Source organism: Saimiri boliviensis, chromosome 12 (genome assembly GCF_048565385.1).
Source record: "Saimiri boliviensis isolate mSaiBol1 chromosome 12, mSaiBol1.pri, whole genome shotgun sequence".
Taxonomy (NCBI): Eukaryota; Metazoa; Chordata; class Mammalia; order Primates; family Cebidae; genus Saimiri; species Saimiri boliviensis.
In genome coordinates this window covers 91,306,882-91,331,145 of record NC_133460.1, presented here as the reverse complement: position 1 = coordinate 91,331,145, position 24,264 = coordinate 91,306,882, and the positions used below count along the sequence as shown (strand labels likewise).

The following is a 24,264-nucleotide window of genomic DNA, read 5'->3' as shown; positions in this document are numbered from 1 at the left end:
GGAGTGGGGAAGAAACAAGTAAGAGAAGAAAACCAAAGAGTAGAATTTGAATAATCTTGGACTCTGGATTGCTTCAAATTCTCATTGCACTGACTCTGCCTCCCCCGGGTGCTTTGAAGATACACACTTGAGTTTGGAGGCTGGGCCTGAGCAACCTGCAGAGCTGTTTGGTTGAAACAAAGAAATTTGGTTGGGGGTGGGTGTCAGAAATTGTTGAAAGCAATTCCACATGGACCACTCAATCTAATGCATTGAGAATTAGCACAAGTAAAGACATTTCTCTTTATCTGATTATTTCTGTCTTCTCATAATATGTTGCTATTATCCTTTTAGAGTTTTGCTAATAATCCTTTTAGAGTTTTGCTCCTTTTTAAAAAAAAAATAATATGTTTCTGGGCTTCTGTCAGTGGATGACTTCATGTTAGAGAGAAAGTGGTATAAAGAGAGAGTATAAAAAGAGTGTTAAGCCTGGGCATGGTGGCTCACGCCTGTAATCCCAGCACTTTGGGAGGCCGAGGCAGGCGGATCATGAGGTCAAGAGATTGAGACCATCCTGGCCAACATGGTGAAACCCTGTCTCTACTAAAAATACAAAAATTAGCTGGGCGTGGTGGCATGCACCTGTAGTCCCAGCTACTTGGGAGGCTGAGGCAGGAGAATTGCTTGAACATGGGAGGCGGAGGTTGCAGTGAGCCAAGATCCTACCACTGCACTCCAGCCTGGCGCCTGGCAACGGAGCTAGACTCTGTCTTAAAAAAAAAAAAAAAAAAAAGTGTTAAGGCAACTATGGTAGGAAACAGTCCAAAGAAATGCTAAAGCTTTTCCTTCACTGAGGATTCTAAAGATATAAGTATGGTGAGACAATAATAACTTCTAAATTTTGTGTGCTTAAAACGTGTGTCATTAATATGTTAGGTGTAAGGGGTTTGTTTCCCTGTCATTGGACTTGTGTTGGTTACTAAAGAAATTGTTTCTTTTAAATGAAAGTAGCTCCTTTGTATGAATGGCCTTGTTCAAATATCAAATCCATGAGTCTTAAGGCCAGGCAATATGACTCTATGCTTCTCTTCTGGAACAAAACTGCCCATGGAACAAAATTGAGTACAGAAAATACCAATTAGAACGTTTTCCGTTTTAGCTGCTGTGGTCCAGTGAGAGGGCAAGACTATTAAGGGATGACCAAGAGATGTTTTGGTTGTTCAGTCTTTCTAACGTGTCTGTAATTCTGGTCTCTGTCTCCTGAACTCTCATGACAGAAGTGTTTCAAAAAAACATGCACTCCCTTATTTGGGTCTAAACAAAGTTACACGTGATTCTCAGTATGCCAACTCAGTCTGCCTGTTTTTGGCTACAGTTTACAGTGTATTCCAGGCGTTGTGTGCTAAACAGGCTCTTAATGTATATTATCTCACTTCTCAAAACGGTCCTGTGAAGTAGGCACGATTAGTCACCCTATTTACAAAAAGTGTTGAGGTTCGGAGAGCTTAATTACTTGTTTGAAGTGGTGGACCGACTGCCTAGCAGAGCCAGGCTTCAGACTCAGGCCTGTCGCAAGGACCCTAGCTCTTAATAACTAAGGTCAGTGCATTGCCAAGAGCGGCTTGGGATTGGAGGAACTGTCTCCATCAGCTTTTACCGTCTGTTCCCCACTGTTTACGGATCATCTTGAAGAAACATAAATGTTTTGGTTAGAAGCGGTGTGCTTGTTATACAACTACATAGCTTCAGGACTCATCACGTGGGCTCCCTTCCATCTAACTGCCATCCCTAACTCGTCCTATATAGACTTCCACTTACTAAGACGTGACACTTACTAAGACATACCACCTCCCTATATGTTAGTATGCAGGGAAATGATAGTGATGGTATCACAGAAATGATCATCTTTAAATCTTTAACAATACCTCACTAACATTAACGATTAGTAGCGAAAATAACTTGCAGTGAAAATGATGGCACATTTGCCTAGAATGGCTCCTACCTAGATCATATCATACCTCATAGCTTATTCTGTAAGGGGGAATTTAGCTGGAAAGCTAGCTTCATTACAAATTATACTTGTGTTCTGTATACCACAAATTGGTCATACAGCTACCATGTAAATACTGATTTAAAAGCTAGTATCAGCTTCTGATCTAAATTTTTCAGGGTATCCCATTAATACCATAGCTGTACCTCCTCATCACTCTGCAGGCTTTTTCTCATTCCTGTGTGTGTGCTCATACTCCTGGAGGTGTCCGTTGTCCCCCTGCAAGACTCTTCCCTCATTAACCAAGTCCTCAAGAGGAGAACAACACATAGATTGTCTCTGCCCAAGATGATGGGCTGCAGGAACCGTGACTTCTAAAAGAAAACCGTTTCTTCGTTCATTTGCAATTCTTTGATTTCATTAGCCTAGTGGATTGGACAAAATATTTGATCTTAACCTTAGAGGAAGATAATTTAATGAAATGTTTCGTGTTCTGACTTTAATTTGGTAGACTCATCTTGGGTTAAGTGGTTGGCTAGGCATGCCTCATATAATGGATCTTTTTTCTAAGCCTGGCTCTTTGGTACTAATTGTGTTGACAGCAATCGTGTTTGAAGCTGTTTGCTCACTCACATACATCTAAAAGTCATGTCATACCTGTTTCAGCAGATTCTGACATGCTTGGTTAGCACCTCCCTCCTAAAGGAGCCAGGGTGCTTTGCTATGCACACCAACTCATTTTGCTCATCTTCACACCTATCCCATAATAGACTTCTGGCCTTTTCTTTCAGATGTAGAAATCAAAGATTGAAGAAGTACTATGACTCTGGTATCACTTTATGCCCAAAGGAAGTCAGAACAAGAACATAATTGAGTCATACTCTCAGGCATCTTAAAGCAGGAGGGTGTCATAAGTGTCTATTGGTGCCAAAGTGCCATGATATGGCAGTGAGAGGTGGCTTTGTAGGGGGAAGAAAAGCACTGGACCGAGTCAGGCATTCGGACTAGGTTCAGATTTTGGTTCAAACTCCTGGGAAAGTCACGCTGTCTCTCTGAGCCTAGATTTTCTCCTCTGTCAAGTAGATGCAATCTCATTCCCAAAAGTCCCAACAAACAAAATATGTGGTACCCTGGCATCTAGTAAAACTTGATTTTTCTATCATCACAAAGTAGCATGTACATTTGGACCTACCAGATTTTGAGGGAGAGGAGAATTAGCAGCAACTCTTAGCTCCCCAAGCCTGTCTTCCGCCCCGCGTCCATTCCTACCCTCTGGAGCAATCCTGAAAGCCCTTTGCCTGTCTCACACACACATATTCCTACCATTCTCCAGTGCAGAAAGGTGATTTGATTCCAAACCAGAGGTTTGAAAAAAAGGTGGGTTTGCAGAGGTCATCTGAAACAAATGGAGCCGATGTTCCTGCATAGCATTTCCAGGAGTGAACCAGTCTTGCCGGGTGCCTGGTAATCTGTTGTAGCCCGACAGTTGGAAATTCCTTGGGGGTAGTATTCACTGGCTCTGCTAGTTTGCAAACTAATGAGACACGTGCTACAGCCAGTGTTGGTTTCAGTCGGATGGGGCAGAGGATTTACAGAGCATGCAGATTTCTGCTCAGAAAGCTGCCCGGTCGCAGCCAGTCTTGCAGAAAAAAAAGTCATTGAAGGCTGCAGACTTGCAGAATGGGAAGTGGAAAAAAAAAAAAAAAAAAAACCAAAAAGATAAGACAGATCTTCTAGTCCTTCCTAAACCACTTTTCTTCGCTGTTCCCTTACATAGGAACCATGTACAGGTGTCTTTCTGGCCCCATCTTGCTTGAAAACCCAAGAAGTTTTTCAGCTATTTATACCATCATTTTATTGTCCAGCAAACTTCAGACTAGGATTTTGTAAAGTGTCATTTAATGAGCCACCTGCCCCAAAATTAAATGATAAAAATATGTGATTTAGGTCTTATTCCAGACCACCAAATTAGGATTCCTGGAAGTATGACCTCATAATCTGCTTTGAACAGATTAGTATGATTTTTAGATACACTGAAGTTTGAGAAACTGTTTTAGGATCTCAGCTTTATAGTGTGAATCACTCTTATTTCTTCTAGCAGCTTTTTTAAACATTGTAGACAAATAGCAATATGATATGTACACAGTATTTAATTAGGTGGTCAAAGGTCTCCAGAACATAAATGCTGCAGACAGGCCAGCAGCCAGTACACACGGACACACACACACACACAGACACACACACACACACGCAGACACACACACACACACACACACACACAATGTGCAGTCTCACAGGCGTAGTTGTTTCCTGCAGCACAGGAGGGCTATAAACAAGAAAAGAGAAAGGAAACCCAATTCACACAATTCCCCAATTCTCTCAACCACCGGTCCAGGAAGATTCATGTAGAATGATGCAGCGCCACCTACTGTCCCTTTTGTGCATTGCAGGCACCTGTCTGATGGAGCTGCATCTGCCAGTTCCGCTCTCTGATTAATGCAGCCAGCTGGGGGCCTCCATGGGTTGGAGTTTCACCTCTGCAGCTCCATTAGGGCATACTGCACCCTCTATGATGAACAGAGATGGTCAAAGAATAGGCTTTTGGATAGCAGAAACCAGGTATTTTAAACCTGTGAAAAGTAAATGAATAAAAGAGGCTGTGGGAATCTGAAAGATACATTTCATATGTGTATGCATATATAATGTATGTGCATGTAAGCGTGAACATATACAAACATATTTATTTTACAAACATACATATTTTAGGGCCTTCAAGGCCAACATACTATGTGTCTTGAATTTCTCTTAGAAAATTCATTATTGGCCGGATGCGATGGCTCACGCCTGTAATCCCAGCACTTTAAGAGGCTTAGGCCAGATCACCTGAGGTCGGGGATTCTAGATCAGCATGGCCAACACGATAAAACCCTGTATCTACTAAAAATACAAAAATTGGCCAGGTGTGGTAGCGGGTGCCTGTAATCCCAGGTACTTGGGAGGCTGAGGCAGGGGAACCTGGGAGGCAGAGGTTGCAGTGAGCTGAAACTGCACTCCAGTCTGGGTGAAAGAGCGAAACTCCATCTCAAAAAAAAGAACAATCAGGCTGGGTGCGGTGGCTCACGCCTGTCATCCCAGCACTTTGGGAGGCCGAGGCGGGTGGATCACAAGGTCAAGAGATCGAGACCATCCTGGTGAACATGGTGAAACCCATCTCTACTAAAAATACAAAAAGTTAGCTAGGCATGGTGGCGTGTGCCTGTAATCCCAGCTACTCAGGAGGCTGAGGCAGGAGAATTGCCTGAACCCAGGAGGCAGAGGTTGTGGTGAGCCGAGATCGCGCCATTGCATTCCAGCCTGGGTAACAAGAGCGAAACTCCATCTCAAAAAAAAAAAAAAAAAAAAAAAAATCATTGACCAAAATGGCGTTATGTGAAAATAAAAAATTTCTCAAACATGGCAAGCACCCCTCCTCCTCACGGTCTTTGCACTTACTCTACCCTCACCCTGGAACTTTCCAAATAGATACTTGGTGCTGTCTTTCACTTTATTCAGGTTACTGCTCAAATGCAATTTCTTCTGAGAGGCGTTCCGTGACCACGCTTTCAAAACTAGCACTTCATCACCTGCCTCTGCTTTATATATTCAGTGCCTTCCTCACTCAGAAACACCTAAGCTCCACCAAATGCCAGATATCCCCAGCACCTAGAATAATACCCAACAGATCAGAGGACTCAAAATCTATTGAGTGGGGGCCGGGTGCGATGGCTCAAACCTATAATCCCAGTACTTTGGGAGGCCAACGTGGTTGGGTCACAAGGTCAGGGGTTCAAGACCAGCCTGGCCAACATGGTGAAACCCCATCTCTACTAAAAATATAAAAATTAGCCAGGTGTCAAAAATTAGTTAGGTGTGGTGGTGCACACCTGTAGTCCCAGCTACTAGGGAGACTGAGGAGAATTGCTTGAACCCAAGAGGTGGAGGTTGTAGTGAGCTGAGATCGCATCACTGCATTCCAACCTGGGTAAGAGAGGTAGACTTCGTCTCAAAAAAAAAAAAAAAAAAAAATGAAAACAAACAAAAAGCTCTGAGTAAATGAATTATCATGTTTTACTAACAATATTCAAATTTTTTTCATTGAGACAATGACATATAGACATTGTTCTTACTCTGGTTTATGACTTTTAAAAAATCCTCATGTGTAAGAGACAAAATGAACCTCTTTAGAATGGAACTAGCATTTCTAGCATAGCTTATCTAGACGTTGTATTCTAATGGATTCATTGGATTCATTTAATCAGATGGAGGACTCAGGGAGAATTTCACAGAGGAGGGGATGCTGGAACTGAGACCTGAAGACTGACAGGTGCCATCAGAAAGGCGTGTGGAAGCAAAGGCCCTGGGCTGGACCAGGACAAGGCTCACTGGAACAAACCATTGGATGGGAAAATGGCAGGGCTTGTGCAATAAATGAAAGCAAGTGGAAAGTGTATTTTACACCAATGCCTGGTGGAAAATACCTGATTAGAAAGCAGCAAAGCAACAACTGTTTGGTTGTGTGTGTGTGTGTGTGTGTGTGTGTGTGTGTGTGTTTTTTGAGACAGAGTCTTGCTCTGTCTCCAGGTGCTAAGCTGGGGTGCAGTGGCGTGATCTGGGCTCACTGCCACCTCCACCTCCTGGGTTCAAGCAATTCTTCTGCCTCAGCCTCCTGAGTAGCTGGGACTACAGGTGCATGCCACCACACCCAGGTAATTTTTTAATTTTCAGTAGAGAACGGTTTCATCATGTTGGCCAGGATGGTCTCAATCTCTTGACCTTGTAATCCACCCGCCTCGGCCTCCCAAAGTGCTGGGATTACAGAAAGCAGCAACTCTTAACAGCTTTTTTTGTTAAAAGAGGACTGGAAAGGTTCTTTTAATCACTTGTCCTCTGGCCAGAGAATGGCTCTGAAACCAAACCGCTTTGCTTCACACCTTAGAATTGATGTTTCCTAGCTGTGTGACCTGAGAAAGTCACCTTACTTTGTTCATCTCTAAATGGGGAGGATATTAGTGCCTACTTCATTAGATTGTTTTGTGAGGATAAAGTAAGAAAAACAGAGTATTTAGCAGAACATTTAGTTATAGTCATCACTCAGTAAATGTTACCTATTTATTAATTCATTGAACTGTTCTGACTTATAATCAACTGCTTCTCAAACTTTATAAGCCAGAAGATCAGTTTTATTCTGTGTACTGATCACCAGACTTTTCATTCTAAAGAGAGGGAATAGTGTGAACAAAGGCAGACATAGGAAGTTATGTCATTTGCTTTACCCAGCGAATAGTTGAGCATCTACCATGTCTTAGAAACTCTTCTAGTCTTTGTGTGTGAAGATAAACATGAAGAATTCTTGTACTCAAGAAATTTGCAGCCTCTCTCTTCTGTATCACAAATTTTAAATCAGTATGTGTTACCTACCATCATTATTATAATTGGATAATGGGAATCGTTTGTTTTTTTTTTTTTTCTTTTTTTGAGATGCAGTCTTGCTCTGTTGTCAGCCTGGAGTGCAGTGGCTTGATCTCGGCTCACTACAACCTGTGCCTACCAGGTTCAAGTGATTCTCCTGCCTCAGCCTCACCAGTAGCTGGGACTATAGGCACGTGCCACCACACCCAGCTAATTTTTGTATTTTTAGTTAAGTTGGGGTTTCACCATATTGGCCAGGATGGTCTCGATCTTTTGACCTCGTGATCCACCTGCCTCAGCCTCCCAAAGTGCTGGGATTACAGACGTGAGCCACTGCGCTTGGCCAGATCATGGGAATTTTAATTTTGAACAAGTATGAGTAACATGATCAGCTTGGTTATCTTGAAAAATCACTGTTGTAGCCATTTGGAGGAGAGATTCAAGTGAGGAAGTTTAGAGGCAGGAAAATCTGGAAGGGAAGTGAGAAAGGTGCTTAGAATATGAACCAGGTCTCCGGACTGCAGAGGGAGAGATAAATATCTTAGAGATATTATGGAACTAAATCCTTGGTTTCCTAAATGGATGTGAATGACAAAAAAGAAATTGAAATTGACTTTCTGTTTCTGCAGTGGGCCCTGGATGAATATGAGCATTAGTCACCAAACTGTAGAGAATATGGAAGAGGAAAATAACAGGGTCCTTGAGAACGTTTGACTCCTGGAGCCAAAGAAGTCTAGAGCCCGTCAGAAGGTGTAGAGCCCAGAAAGGGGTGTGAGAGCCCTGCACATGTGTTTGATATTTGTAGGTTAAGGTGTGGGTGGTGGTGCCTAGTGGAAAAGTATGTAGAGTCTCAGCACAGGATTCTGGGAAACACATTTACAGGGCAAGCAGAACAAGAGGTAATTAAACCAGGTGAATAGGCCCAAGATATTGCTCTCTTTCCTCCACCTTATAGGACCAAGATGGGAATGGCAAATGCGTAGGAATCTGCATTTTGCTTGGAAACAGTGACCCAAAGAGAAGATTGGGGTCAAAGGAAAGGTCCTAGTGGTTCTTTATGAAGGGGGTGTTCGTATCTTTCTGGGGTTGGCACGTCTAATTAAGGTTTCCAGTTTTTACAGGCGTCCGTAGATAGAAATCATTCTATATTTTAGTTGAGCATCTCCTGAGAACCAAAGAGCTCTATGCCTTCACACACACCTCTGCCCTGAATGAGCTCAACTCAGCCCCAAACACAGTGTGCGTGCCATGCTTACCAAATCCGATGGCTTTGCAGACACATGCACAAACACATTTACACATACACCTTTAAAATCCAATAGATAATGAAGGGTAAGGGGCCGGGCATGGTGGCTCATGCCTGTAATCCCAGCACTTTGGGAGGCCGAGGCAGGTGGATCACGAGGTCAAGAGATCGAGGCCATCCTGGTCAACAAGGTGAAACCCCGTCTCTACTAAAAATACAAAAAATTAGCTGGGCATGGTGGTGCATGCCTGTAATCCCAGCTACTCAGGAGGCTGAGGCAGGAGAATTGCCTGAACCCAGGAGGCGGAGGTTGCAGTGACCTGAGATCGCGCCATTGCACTCCAGTCTGGGTAACGAGTGAAACTCCGTCTAAAAAAAAAAAAAAAAAAAAAAAAAAAGATAATGAACGGTAATTGCATGGAGAGTGGTTTGAAGATTTGTCCACCCACTCTTCACCAACATGGATTCTATGAGGTCTTCATGACTCTGGTTCACCACCAAGGATACAGCCTGTTGGAAAGACTACATCTTCTTGTGAAATCTCAGATGATGCTTGTTACTTAAGGACTTCATAATGACCTGTAATTATTTTTTTAAATTTTTACACACAGCTCAGTCAGGTTTTAGAACTGGTAGAAAGATTGGTAAGTGGAAAATGTCAAGATGCAACTGTGCTCAGTGTATTCTTTCTCCAAAGTAGGGAGAGCATCTGTGCCCTTCTTTTGGGGGATATGGCAGCCAGGTTTTGGAGGCTTTAAGAGTAAATGTGTGTTCCCTTCAGAGCAGGGAGGACAGAGCAGAGGAAGCTCTTCCCCTCCATGGCCTCTCTTTCTCTTGTGCCTCAGGTCCCTTGGAGCACGTGCACCTGTCTCTTCCCTTTGTCACTACAAAGAACAAAGAGGTCAACGCGACGGCGGTGCTGTGGCCCAGCCAAGTGGGCACGCTCACTTATGTGTGGTGGTACGGGAACAACACGGAGGTGAGTCACCTTCCACACGCGGTCTAGGGATGGAAGCTCACATCACACTGCCTAAGGGGAGAAGGGAATGAAATGGCTTACAAACCCAAGAGTGTCGGGGCAGTCGTGGCTTCAAACACAAGCTCCTGTGGTGCTCAAGTATCTTATCATTGTATTCTCTCTCTCTCTGGCCCTTCTCCCCCTCCTGCGTTTCATCTCTGCCTTCCTCTGTGTGGACGTTTTTCCCCAGCTGCACTTGTCTTTGCAGTGACTCTTGACAGCCCTAGCTTAGCAGAGAAATTAAACTCTATTTTCTGAAAGTTCTAACAGCAGTCCTGAAATTGAGTCTTATTGGCCAGCCCTTGATCACAGTGCTGGGGGTGGAGAGGGAGGTGAGGAACTCAGTCTCCCCAGAACCACATGAACTGCAGAAGGGGAGAGGGATGACCGAAAGAAAATGCAGCATCAGGGCTGGGCGCGGTGGCTCATGCCTGTAATCCCAGAACTTTGGGAGGCCAACATGAGTGGGTCACAAGAGTCAGGAGGTTGAGACCATCCTGGCTAACCTGATGAAACCCTGTCTCTACTAAAAATACAAAAAGTTAGCTGGGTGTGGTGGCACACGCCTGTAGTCTCGGCTACTCAGGAGGCTAAGGCAGGAGAATCGCTTGAACCTGGGAGTCAGAGGTTGTAGTGAGCCGAGATCACGCCACCGCACTCCAGCCTGGGCAACAGAGCGAGACTCCATCTGGAAAGAAAAAAAAAAAAAAAGAAAGAAAAAAATCAGCAACAAAAAAATGTAGCAACTGGATGCTGGGTGCTGGACAGGCACAAGCAACAGATTTCCATCCATTATGAGCCACCCTTGATGGCCTCCTCACCCCAAATCTTAACTTATTTAGGTCAGCTTTAACTTTTCTGCTTTTTTCCCCAAATATTCCCTATGCTCAAAAGTCAGTGGCAATTTTAAATCTAGAAGAGACCTAATACCTCATTTACTCTAAGTCCTTCATTTTGCACATGAGGAAAGTGAGGGTTATGCAGTTGGAGCGGTTTACTTTGATCTCTTCCAGCTGCATCATAAGAGGCCAAATGTAAGGCTTTCTGATGCCTCCATTAATTTTTCTTTCCTCTGCACCAGGCTGCATGGTGTATTTCAGTTTTGAACTCATTCCATTCTCAGAAATTAAAGTGCTTCCAAATGTAAGTAAGACAATAGAGCTGAAGCCCCAGAAGACACTGGGATGAACTGCTCTGGACTGAAACGCTCCATCTTCTTCCAGCAGGGCTGCTTTCATGTGGTGATTTTGCTCTTTAAATATGATGTCTCTTATTTTAATAAAAACATTTTTCTACCCTCGAGCTGAAACTTGGCTTTAGCTGGAGACATAATTTTGCACAGGCCCAGGAGGAAGCCTCCCCTGAACCTTAACAGAGGAAAACCTCTCACCTCTTCTGCAACCATAACTAGGCTGAAAAGAGGCTCTTTTTTTTTCCCTCTGAAACTATGCATGTTAATTCAGTCCATACTGGGCCCTCTATCCGCAGTGGAAGAGGAGGAATATATGCCATTTCCCTGAAAACTAGTACTAGAAGGTAAAAGTACTGAACAACTTCCTTTTCTATCTCCTATTGTTTATCAGTTTTTATCTTTCCTTTTAAAAGAAAACCAGATTCTCAAGAGACCCCACTGAAAAGGTTTCCCATGCTGGGTTTTAGTCTTCTTTCTGCCTTACAGAGAATCAAATCAATTTTGATTTTTAAATTAATTAAGAAGAGACGGGAAATAAATGTTTGAGGAGTGTGTCAAGGGAGGTCAGTAGGCTAATATTTTTTCCTCTAGGACCCCAGCATTCAACTGTATTGCAGGCATCACTCCATTTTTTTTTTTTTTTTTTCTGTTTTGAATCCTCAGACCACTATCCAATTAGTACTTGTTTCCACAGCAGCAGCTACTTCCAGGAAACTGCTGATGGGGCTTCTCAGAGAGGGTCAGCACACAAGGCCACTGCTGTTTAACTACTGTATGGTTTTGGTGTATGGGATTCATGTTCCGTTGTAATTCTACAGAAATCCCACACCCTGGAGATGAACACCTGGCAGTTTATAGATTTTCAGTGACTGCTGCTTCAATCTGGATTAATAAAAGCCCCCTGTTCTCATTTGATTTGACTGTTTCCTTGTATTAGGGATTTGCTTGATATGAATAGGTTATGCATAAAGAGAGATATATCTCCCACCAGCAAGCAAGACCTACCCATCTCCCCAGCCCTGAATCAGGTTGATACCAGGAATTCACAATGAATAGGCAGGCTTGCTGGGAGTCATTGCTCCAATAACCTCTTTTCTGTTTTGGACTTGAGAGGATGGGGAGGCATAGGTGGACTCAATTCCACCGTGGTACATCAGGAAGAGTCTCTATTGAGTTAGAGGACAGCCCATTGTTGGCTCAGAGTTGGTGACTGTCTCAACTCTAAATAGCTTTCCTTTCACTCTGGGCCCTTGTTTGTTTTAGCCTTTGATCACCTTGGAGGGAAGCATATCCTTCAGATTTACTTCGGAAGGAATGAATACCATCACAGTGCAGGTGTCAGCTGGGAATGCCATCCTACAAGACACGAAGACCATCGCTGTATATGGTGAGTGCCCATCTCGTGGACCCACAGCTGCCCTTGCGCTCAGAGGAGGTTCTTCTGTGCCGTGATGCCTGAGACCATCCCCCAGCATTTTTTTTTTTTTAACCTGGAGAATGGAGGCCAGTAGTTGAGAAAGAGCTGAGGCAAGTCTCATGTCCTCCTCTAGGGAAATTGGAATCACTAGTAAAACAGTGTCACAGGATCCAAAAAGGGCTTGTTTTGTTTTCTTAGAGGGAGAAAGACGATTCACTCACTCATAAAGTGAATTTTATGACGTGTGAGGCTAACTCATTTCACTTAGAATGTTAATGATGTTTGATTACCAGTTACAAATTAAAATAGCTAACGCTGAATCTCTTTTTAAAGTTCAAGTTTAAAATTATTGATTAATAAGAGAAATCTGCCATTATCTAAATACTTGAAAAATCTCTTCCACAAATCTGTACCATTAAAAAAAATGTCTGCTAGATTCAGAGTTATGGAAGAGTCATAACAATCAGATGTGGTGCATAACCATAGGCTGGATCTATAAAGAACAACTTTGTGATCACTTGGGGAAATTGAATATGGTCAGAGTATTAGATGGAATGAAAATGTCCTGAAATGAAAAGGTGGAGTCATTGAAAACTGGAAAGAAAAAAGCATTTGATGGATTGATTTTGTTTTGGTAAATCTTTTTTTTTTTTTTTTTTTTTTGTATAGAAAGATAGTCATTTGGATATGCACTAAGTGTTATTAGTACATTATTAGTATGGAAATGGTACATATGATTCCTGAAAAATTAGCATTTGAAATATGAGAAGTGAAAATTAGACAGATGGGAAAAGAAAATGCTATGCAGGGAGAGGAGGAGGCAGGAGGGAGGAAGGAAGGATGAGAAAGAGAGCAAGAGAGGCCAGACACACTGGCTCACGTCTGCAATCCCAGCACTGGGAGTCTAAGACAGGTGGATCACCTGAGGTCAGTAGTTTGAGACCAGCCTGACCAACATGGGGAAACCCCGTCTCCATTAAAAATACAAAATTTAGCTGGGCATGGTGGTACATGCCTGTAATCCCAGCTACTCAGGAGGCTGAGGTAGGAGAATGGCTTGAAACCCGGAGGCAGAGGCTGCACTGAACCAAGATCACACCATTGCACTACAGCTTGGGCAATGAGAGCAAAACTCCATATCAAAAAAAAAAAAAAAAAAAAAAAAGAGAGAGAGAGAGAGAGAGAAAGAAAGGCAAGAAAGGCAGCCTAGCTTGTATTCCAAATAATATCAATTGTCCAGTTCTCATAATTTTTATGAGAATATTTGGGACTAGATTTTCCTGTGAGGAGTCAGGTTCTGTTAATGCTCATGTTGCCAAGTTGACCTTCTAAGTCAGAAAATAATTTGTAAGCAACTTGGAATACATCTAAGGATCAAAAGGCCTTAGGGACACTATTTCCTTTTATGGCTGGGTGTTAGATTTTATAATTTCTTCTCTCTCCTTTCCTCCTGAAAGGCTTGATCAGCCCAGATAATAGGAAGTAAGCCAGGGCCATGATTTTCCTAACAGTGTCCCATCGGGGAGGTACGAGGTGGCCAAACTGGCTGTGTAGAGTGGGGCAGAGTCTGCTTCTCTTCTGCGCTCCATCTCCTTTCTGTGTGCTGGGAATGCATTTATTCTTCATAACAAGCCTAGTGTATGGTAGGCAGTGTTATGATCCCCGTTTTTTCAGAGTGGTGAATAACTTGCACCACCTAGCAAGTTGTGCAGCTGGGCTTGAATCCCAGCCCATCTGGACTCAGCACCTAGCACTGAAACCATCCTACTTAACTGACTCTCATTTATTTCTACTGGATGCTTTTTTCTCCTTTCTCTCTGTCTTGGATGTCACCAGTTGCATGAATGGACACTGACCTATTAGCCCAACGGTTATGCTTGTTGGTGATGTCATTAGGATCATGGAGATAACCTTCAATCTTGGCCTTATCTGGTCCAGCCCATCATTTTTTATAGATGTGAAATTATGGCCCAGACATAGGGAATTACTGCTTAAAGTCATTCTGCTCTTTGGTGACAGATACGGTAATAACAATGTTGTTGGTGGTAGGAATTAACATTGATGAAGACTTTACCAGTCACTGGCATCTGTTCTAAGCACTTGGTATATGTGATCTGCTTTATTAAATCCATTCAGATTTATGAGAAATATTCTATAATTATGCATTTTACAGATGAGAAAACATAAACAAACAGAGCCTAAGAATTCTGAATCCAGAGGGCATGTTTGTAAGCACCTCCCATGCCTTGCTATGCTTACTTGCTCTTTCATACAGTTTCTTTCAAGGCATCACCCAAGGGTGAATCACCCTTTATAAAAAATACGTTATTACATATCTCTTCATTAAGAGATTGGACAAGGTTTGCCTCCTTTTCTAACCAGATTCCTGCACCATCAGCTACCGTAAATTCGTCTTCATTCAGATGAGTTATCCAGAGATTCATCTACATAATCGGAAAGTTGTGGGGGGGGGGGCTCTCCCTATGTTGCCCAGGCTGGTCTCAAACACCTGGCCTCAAGGGATCCTCCCTCCTCAGCCTCCCAAATTGCTGAGAAACAGGCATGAGTCACTACACCTAGCACCATGATCAGACAGTTTTAATGACAGGTGTGACTCCTTGAGCAAAAGTTGCACCAGGCAATGTTAAACAGGAAAGATTAAATCCAACTGAAAGAAATGGCAGGAATATTTGTAATTGCTGGGTTAGCTAGTGGGAAGATACGGGAGGACTTCAGGAAGCAGTTGGGTTTTCAGTGTGATTAGACCATCTGTGTGAGTTAATGGCTGCTTAGGGAAGTCAGTCTCCTATCCTCCTGTGGAGACAGGGAGGGGTGCTATGTTTCTTGTTGATTATATTTCAAAGGAATGGTTCCCAGGTCCTGGAGAAAGACATTCATGAGTTGTAGAAGATTTACATCTCAAGAGACAGAGAAGGATTTTACAGTTGTTAAGTTTTCTAGACTAAATAAGAAAAGCAAGTACAGGGGCTTACAGTCAGGAAGAAACAGAAACTTGTTTAAAGTTTAGTCAAATTGAGGGGAACATGGAGGTTTGTCATGGTGGGACTGGAAAAAGCATCACATTTGGGAAATTGATAGGGGAAGGTTTGCCTACCCAAAGCCACACAATACATTAAAAGAAAGAAAATCTAGTTTTTCATTTGCTCCAGGGCACAGGTTTGCTTAAAAATAAAAATATGCAAATGTGTAGAATTTATCTTTCTCAACAGCTGCAAAAAAAATATATTATTGGTGTTTACCCTTTTCACACCTCCCACACACATCCCCTATTTCTTGAGTTGACTTAAGTACAATGTTTCCCTGCCTTTCTCCCTCCCTGCCATGCTGTTTAGTATGCTAAGTAATTACAGAGGGAGCTGCATCATTTTCTCATTTGTGTCCTTTTACTAAGGTAAACATTCTCCCTTGTAGATGAAGTCCTTGCAGTTTGGTAAGAGGTATAGAGAAAGCGAGAATGACAGAAACTTCTATCTTCATAGCAAAAAACTGAGGACTCAGTGGGTGATTCTTTGGCACTGCTGTTTACCACACGATTTAACCCACATTTCATTGTTCTCTATCAGGTAATATTCACATAAGTGACCAGTGACTCATAAAATGGTCAAGCTTTGAACAGTACCTCTTTGGAATACAGTAACTACCATGGTTATACACCGTATACTGTCAGAGTCTTCTAAACATGTGTTTGGTAACTCCTTAGCATTATTAGGAAATCTACTAGTGAGCTTTTATGCTTCCTGAATATAAATTGGCATCCCCAATGTCGCTTAGACCCTAATGAAACAAAAGGGCATGCTTAACATCAGAAATGTTTATTAAATAAATAAATGCATACATTTCAAGGAGCCTCCACTGTAAGTTAAGCATACATTCATTCAACAAATGTTTATTAATTAAATGACTCACAGATAGTAACTGAAAACCTACCATGTGCCAGACACTGTCCAAGGACCAGGAACACAGAGCCATCTTCCTGATGGAGCTACTGTTGCAGTTTGAAGGACATAACAATGAAAACAAAATAATTTAAATAGCACTGAGTGTGAAAAGGACACAAAGGGTCCAGTGATGAAGGGTGCATAAGACGGTGGAAGGGAGGCTACCTGAGGTTGGGTGGTTGGAAAGGCCTCTCAGGGTGAGACTGAGTGGTGAGAGGTAGCTGAGTTTGCTGCAGTCCCATCAAGTGGAGAAGGCTGGTATGGATGGAGCCAGCCAGATTGAGGAGCACAGGGAAGCACAGGTCCTGGAGCACAGAGAGTGCAGGGAAGCCACGTGGGACAGGAGGAAGGAAAGGAAGTCCCCACCAGGTTATGTGAGGCCAGGAAGGCTGTGGTAAGAATCTAGATTTTATTCTAAATGCAATGTGGAGCCACTGGAAGGTTTCAGGGGAGCCATATGATCTGAGTCTACCAAGTGCCACACACTGTGCTGGATTAGGGATGTCAAGGCCACAAGAATATGCCTTACAGACATCCAACTTTGGAGAGTACAATTGACCAAGGCCACCAGTGCTGTGCTCTGATGCTTATCACCAAGCTAGGGGTAAGGCTCCACCTTCCAGGGACTTACCTAACCCGCCAGTGACAGAGTATGGCAGGGATACTAAGGCTGAACTATTCCTGGGACACAGGGGACTCCTTTGCCAGCCGATGTTGGCTCTGAGACTCCTGATGGTTCTGGCTTGCCGAACCGTCCTCACACTGCAGAGTAGTCACTCACTCTTTCTTCCTCTCTTTGACTGTTCTATATGCATGCGCGGTGGTCTGATGGTTCTCCATGACTCCCGTGGCTTCCTCCCCACTTTCTTGCACAGAGAATTCCCCTCACATAATCCCTGCTTGTGTAATCACCATCTTGCTTCCTGGAGAACCTGAACTAACTCAGGTGCTACAGAGACAATGAAGAAAATCCCCAAATAACATAAAATTTCATTAAATGAAACTTCCATGCAAACAATAGCAATAGAATGATTGCAGTGGTAATTATAAATAATTCATCATAATATTCCATAATCCTGTAATAGCAGTAAACGTATGTACCAAACAGAGTAGTGCAATAAAAGAAATTAAAATGCGATGTGGGAGGATAGTGAGTCAGGGAGTGCTTGAACTAGAGCTTGAGTATTTTGTACATGGACCGTGGGGAGGATGGGGCATCCTAGGCAGAAGAACAGTACCTGCAAAGGCCCAGGGTCATAAACCTGCCATGCATTCAGGTTGCTCCAGACCATCTGCTATCCAGGAGTCCAGAATCTAGATCTAGGAATAATGGGCAAAGCCTGCAAATATAGGCATAGAACAAAGTGAGGGATTTGGTTTAGCAAATAAGGGGCTACCAGCTCTTCGAGTTGGACAGACAACCTTTGATATGCAAATGCTGGCCATTCATAACTGGGTTCACCCAAACATGGTGATTCCCTGCCCTCTTCTTGCCCTTGCCCTCACATGTGTGTGGCAACATGGCTGCCCCCACCCAAACTGTGTAGAACAACATGCCGCTGTACATTTGCATATTAAACGGCTAGGGTGGGAGGGCCATTTTTTTCCTGGTCTACATGAATGACGTGCTTGGTCAAACCAATCCCCTGAGCCCCATGCAAATGAGACACCACCTCCTCCTGCCTTCTCATAGAACTGACTGATACCTGCCACACGTGGGGTCTCCTCTCTGACTTGGAAGCCCCCTTCTGTCTCTGTGTGGGGGAGCTTCTTCCCTCTTTCTTCTCCCTTCTTTCTTGCCTATTAAACTCTCTGCTTTTTAAAATAAAAAAAGAAGAAGAAAAGAAGGGACTGGTGAGATATTCACAAGGTAGTGACTTCCCTTCCATAAAGGTCTCTATGGTAAGTATGGAGGGAAAGGACCCTCCGTTTTGCATAAAATATAAAGTCTAACAAACCTCTTGATGAGACTATTTGACTTACAGTATTCCATCTACTGTTGTATCCCCAGAGGAATTCCGGTCCCTTCGCTTGTCCTTTTCTCCAAACCTGGATGACTACAACCCGGACATCCCTGAGTGGAGGAGGGACATCGGCCGAGTCATCAAAAAATCCCTGGTGGAAGTGAGTGCACACAGTGTCTTCTCTTGCCCGGTCTACATGCCTTTTCTCTCTGTCCTTGAGGAATTTCGCAGAAAGGGGAGCTTTGTACAAAAAGAATGGCAGGAAGAAGCAGCTAGAGGCCGTGGGAAGTTCAGTTTATTGGTCTGATGTCTCCACAGCTAAGGCCACACATGCAGACACATCAAAGGTCCTAAGGGAGATACAGCCGTGGAACTGTGGACAAACTTGAGATCCTTGCCCCCTGTGACTCTTACTCTGCTTGGAGAAGGAGGACAGGACAACCTAAACTCCTTTTCTACATTTCGGTAGCAGAGTTCACAATTAGGCCATTGAGAAGTGTAAAACCAGCTACTGTGCATGCCAGTGAAGGGACTCAGCATGGAAGTGTCCTCAGGTGACTACAATTAGTAAGAGTGGTCTCAGGTTCCAACTTCCACAGCTGTGAGCATAACAGTGCACTGACTATTCAGTATATGATGGTTAGACATACGTCTATGTCACCATTTTTTTTTTTTTTTGAGACAGAGTCTCGCTCTGTCGCCAGGCACCAGGCTGGGGTGCAGTGGCGCGATCTTGGCTCACTGCAACCTCTGCCTCCCAGATTCAAGCAATTCTCCTGCCTCAGCCTCTCAAGTAGCTGGGACTACAGGCACACGCCGCCATGCCCAGCTAATTTTTGTAATTTTTTAAGTAGAGATGGGGTTTCACCATGATGGCCAGAATGGTCTCGATCTCTTGACCTCGTGATCTGCCTGCCTTGGCCTCCTGAAGTGCTGGGATTACAGTGTCTTCATTTTTAAAAGACATTTCTGTACTGTAACAGCCCCCAAAAGGAATTATTACCCACATTATGTAGATGAGGCAGCTTATCTTGCCTAAATTCTGACAGCTAATAGAGGATGAAGCTAAAAAATTGAAATTAAGGGCCTGAGTCCAATGTCTGGGCTTTTGTGTATTTGGCAAAGCCTCCTTAGGTTTCTGAGAGAATACCAAGGTGGCTGTGGTTTAGCCCTCTTTCAGCAATGTCACTGATGATTGGAGAAGACATCTTCTTTTAGGCACATCTCCCTCTCCTTATTCTACTTTTTTTTTTTTTTTTTTTTTTTTTTTTTGAGATGGAGCCTCATTCTGTCACCCAGGCTGGAGTGCGGTGGTGCAGTCTCAGCTCACTGCCACCTCTACGTCCCAGATTCAAGTGATTCTCCCGCCTCAGCCTCTGGAGTAGCTGGGATTACAGGTGTGTGCCACCACAGCCAGCCATGTTCTTTAGCATTTTTAGTGGAGATGAGGTTTCACCATGTTGGCCAGGCTGGTCTTGAACTCCTGACCTCAAGTGATCCACCTGCCTTGGCCTCCCAAAGTGCGGGGATTACAGGCATGAGCCACAACACCCAGCCCCTTATTCTACTTTCATGAGCAGAGGAATGGGATAGCCGCTCATGGGGCAGCTTGAGCTTATTGTATAAATGTGGAAAATCAGAGGTGAGTTATCTACTCTGAGGGCATATTCTTAGCTCAGAACAAAAATCAATTTAGGTTCGGTGAACATTCTTTCCTATCCCAGGACATGGTGCCACAGGATACAAAAAGATAATGAGATAAAGGCATTCAGATCAACCCTGCTCAGAAAACAGATCTCACATCCAGCCCCTTGCAAGGAGCTGGTCTTCTCTGTCTTCATTACCTTTGTTAATAGTTAGCACTTCAAATATTCTAGGTACTCTTTTCAGTGCTTTCTGTTATTTTAAAACATTTAATCCCCGAAATAAGCTTATGATGTTGAAACTGTGATTATTCCCATTCTGTAGGTGAAGAGATGTAACTTAGAGATATTAGATTACTCACCCAAGGTCATGCAGATTCTGGGCCAGGCGCCGTGGCTCATGCCTGTAATTCCAGCACTTTGGGAGGCCGAGGAGGGCAGATCAGGAGGTCAGGAGTTCAAGACCAGACTGGCCAACATGTTGAAATCCCATCTCTACTAAAAAAAAAAAAAAAAAAAAAAAATTAGCTGGGCACGGTAGCTCGTGCCTGTAATTCCAACTACTTGGAAGGCTGAGGTAAAAGAATTGCTTGAACCGGAACCTGGGAGGCAGAGGTTGCAGTGAGCCGAGAGATCATGCTACTGTACTCCAGCCTGGGCTGCAGACCGAGACTCCATCTCAAAAAGTAAAATAAATAAATAAATCAGATTCTGGAGTCAGACCATCAAGGTTTGAATCTTGATTTTGTGGTTTCCTAACCACTTCGCTCTAGGGCCTTCCTTTGCCTTATTCCCAGGAGAAACAGGGATAGATAAAATAATGGGGTAAAGAAAGGATATCTTCATGTGCCTCTGGGCAATACCACCCACCTCCCTTTCCATGGCTCTCAGCATCTGTGACATAATTGGTGGTTACACATTATCACCACCAGGAGGCACAACTGCTAGACTACAACCCTAAAAGGAATAGGCCTTTCTGCCCTGAGCCGTCTGTCTCTAAGGTAACAGCTGGTTTTTGTCCTCTGCTGTCCAAGAAGGATGACTTATGCTCTTTAACGAACCCACCACCCACCTCTTCTTATCTGCAGCATTCTGTAGACCTGTGTCCTCATAGGTCCTCCATCTGGTCAGCTGCCCCAGGTGATTTATCAACTCAAGCATTAGCTCAGCAATGTCCAGCCTTCCAGGCTGATTTCTCTTCACACTTATTACCAAGAGATCAGACACCCTGTACCTCCACCTTTCTACCAGCTGTCTATTAGGCTAGAAATGAATGCTCATCACTATTTCTAGCCTGCTGCATAACATAATCAAATACATGCAGAATAAACAGATTGACTTAATGTCCCTTAGGGCAGGGATGAGGGCAGGGTTATAGCAGTGGTGGTGGTAGTGGTAATAACTTCCAGTTTCCAAGGCTCCCTAGTTAACCAATCCCAAGAGGCAGCTGATGCAGAGCTTGGCTCCTAGCATTTTACACTGACTTTTTTTTTTTTGAGACGGAGTTTCACTTTTGTTACCCCGGCTGGAGTGCAATGGCGCGATCTCGGCTCACCACAACCTCCACCTCCTGGGTTCAGGCAATTCTCCTGCCTCAGCCTCCTGAGTAGCTGGGATTACAGGCACGCACCACCATGCCCAGCTAATTTTTTGTGTTTTTAGTAGAGACGGGGTTTCACCATGTTGACCAGGATGGCCTCGATCTCTTGACCTCATGATCCACCTGCCTCGGTCTCCCAAAGTGCTGGGATTACAGGCTTGAGCCACCGCGCCCGGCCTTACACTGACTTTGAGATGAGTAATTGCACTTGGCCACTTTCTTAAGTCCCAAGGGTCCGCATTACAAAGTGTCCACTAATAAACCTCATAAGAGGTATAACTGAGATTCAGCTTATTTGCAATTTTCTTCCTCTTGATTATGAAACAAAATTTGGCATAAAATTGTTTGCCTTTTCATCATCAAAATGGCTTTTGCTATTGACATTTCACAATGAAATCTTTCATCGAGTGTCATTATAAACATTTTTATGTACAGCGAAGATGATACAGGCCTAATCTCTGAGTTTACAATCTAGTAAAGGCATAAAACAGTATGGGGTTTGCTGTAATAGGAGCTGGTCTGTGTCTGGAGAAGGGAGGTGCAGAGCTCTGGGCCCCAACACAGGTCTCACAGTCACACCAGGCTTCAGAAGCATCAACAGTCACTTCAGTGGCATTGAGCCACTGTCCCAATCTTCCTACAGCCACCATCTTTCCCGGAGTGGAAATTGAGATGCACTGCCCAGGTCTCTGTTCAGGCAGACACTTGCTGTCTTTTCTGGGAGGGCTCTGGGCAGAGTCTTCACCAGCCTGGTTCCGAGTCATGTCACTTTTTAGAGTCACTCCTGTCTGATGACACACTGGTGCAGGTATGTAAAGTCCTGACCATCTCAGCGCAACGTAAGACAACTCTGCAGGGCTGTTCTTTTTCCCTCCGGGGTCACTTGAGGCTGTCATGTGCCTGCATGGTAGCTCAGCTTTTTCCCTTGCCCATGTTTGTTTCCTTCTGTTTGCTCTCATAGGTGTTGTTCCCAAGAGCGCTTTGCTCCCAAGAGCGCTTCTTAATAAACATCCTGCCTTCTAAACTCAGGGTCAACTTTCTGAGGACCCCAGCCTGTGATATGTCCTCACTGCCAAGTGAGGTATAATCATATTGACTTCAAAGGGTTGTTGTTAGAAGTTGCATAAAATAATACTGTAAGTTACTTATAATAGTCACGTTGGTGGAGGTCACAGAAAACAATATAAATTGCTTAGCATAACCCATCTGGGAAGTACCTGGCATTGTGCTAAGTAACTTAGAACATTCGATGAGGACCTAATACCTGGAATTTCTTATATCTTCAAAAAAAATGCAACACAGTGGAGTTCAAAAACAAATAATCACCTAATTGGGAAATAATAAAATAAGTAAGCTTTAAGTATCAAAAGCAGGGAAAAGACATTCTGGTGGGCACAGGAACATTTGTGGGAACAGGCTGAAATATTAAGAAATTGTACGTTATCCCTTTTGGCAAAAGCATAAGCGTCGTGGGTAATTATTTTGGAAAGGAAGCATGGGACCATATTGGAGAAGAGCTTAAATATGTCCTTAATCCTGTTAGCAATGGGAATTCTTGCAAGCGTTTTGGACAAGGGAACATGATTTGAATTGGACTGTTGGAGAGAGAAGCTGGGATTATAGCTATTGATTCTAGAAGCATCTAGAGAGAGGATTCAGGGGAAACCCTGGGGTATAAACTCAAGAGAGAGAAGAGTGAGCTAGGATAAACAAGAAGTCCTTGAGTGACATCTGTAATTTTAACAGAAGAGTCAGTGTGGCCAAGTGGAATGCTCAGAGTGCTTCAGCAAACAGGGCTGGTCATGAGGTCTGATGCTGTAGAGATGTCAACAGGGGCCTCCTGAGGGTTATGATATGGGGATGTCCTATTAGGTTAGGTGGTTAGGATGTGATGGGTCTGTTTAAAGAGTAACTCCAGAGGGATAATGAAGGAAGAGGTAGGTTAGAACAGTCTAAGGCATAAGGGGTAGATGATAAAGTGAAGGGCTTCCTCACTGGCATGGTTCCCCACTTGGAGATGCCCTCTGGGAAAAAAAGCTAACATTGGAATCCCCAGGTTCTACTGTGAATGCTTCAGGTGTAACTCATTGAATCCTCAAAATCTCCCATGAACAAGGCAGGGGCTGTGACTGTCCTGTCTTCTATTTAAACGAATGTAGGCATAGAGAATACAAACAATGAGCTTAAGGTCTCATGGTGTTGAATCTGGGATTAAATGGCAGACAACCTGACTCTGGAGCCTGCACCTATAGCCCAGCACTACCTCTCACATACCTGCTGCCAGACCTCTGCTTTCAAGCCTCTTCTGTGTCTTCTGCCTACCCCTGATCCCCCCACCAAATACTTGGTCCCTTTTCCGCGTTCTTCTCTGCAGCACTTATGTGAGCCCCGGTGTCTGTCCCTCAGGCCACAGGGGTTCCAGGCCAGCACATCCTGGTGGCGGTGCTCCCCGGCTTGCCCACGACTGCTGAACTCTTTGTCCTGCCCTACAAGGATCCAGTGGGAGAAAACAAAAGGTCAGCTGACGACTTGGAGCAGGTGAGTCCTCAGGAGACATTTCCAGCTTCTCTCTGCAGTCAAAGCTACACCACTGCTAGTCTGAGTGAGGGCACCAACCGTTTGTGGAGTCTTCAACTTCCTGAGCCTCCATTTCTCACCCATAAACTGGTGATCCTAACTACAACTTCACCAAAAACACATGCAAGAGCATTCATGGTAGGTGTCTCAGTCTGTTCTCACAGTGCTAATAAAGACATACCCAAGACTGGGTAATTTGTAAAGGAAAGAGGTTTAATTGGCTTACAGTTC

The 24,264-nt window shown here is 43.8% G+C and overlaps 1 protein-coding gene across 7 annotated transcripts in view; it reads left to right on the top strand.

Moving 5' to 3' along the window:
* SORCS1 (sortilin related VPS10 domain containing receptor 1) overlaps positions 1-24,264 on the top strand; it is a 598,052-nt gene that overhangs the window by 538,006 nt on the left and 35,782 nt on the right. For all 7 annotated transcript variants that reach the window (XM_074382853.1, XM_039465320.2, XM_039465322.2 and 4 more), the window contains exons 20-23: positions 9,509-9,642; positions 12,137-12,260; positions 18,261-18,373; positions 23,863-23,994. In XM_074382853.1, the coding sequence (XP_074238954.1) occupies positions 9,509-9,642; positions 12,137-12,260; positions 18,261-18,373; positions 23,863-23,994 (503 nt within the window). The remainder of the gene's footprint in view (positions 1-9,508; positions 9,643-12,136; positions 12,261-18,260; positions 18,374-23,862; positions 23,995-24,264) is intronic.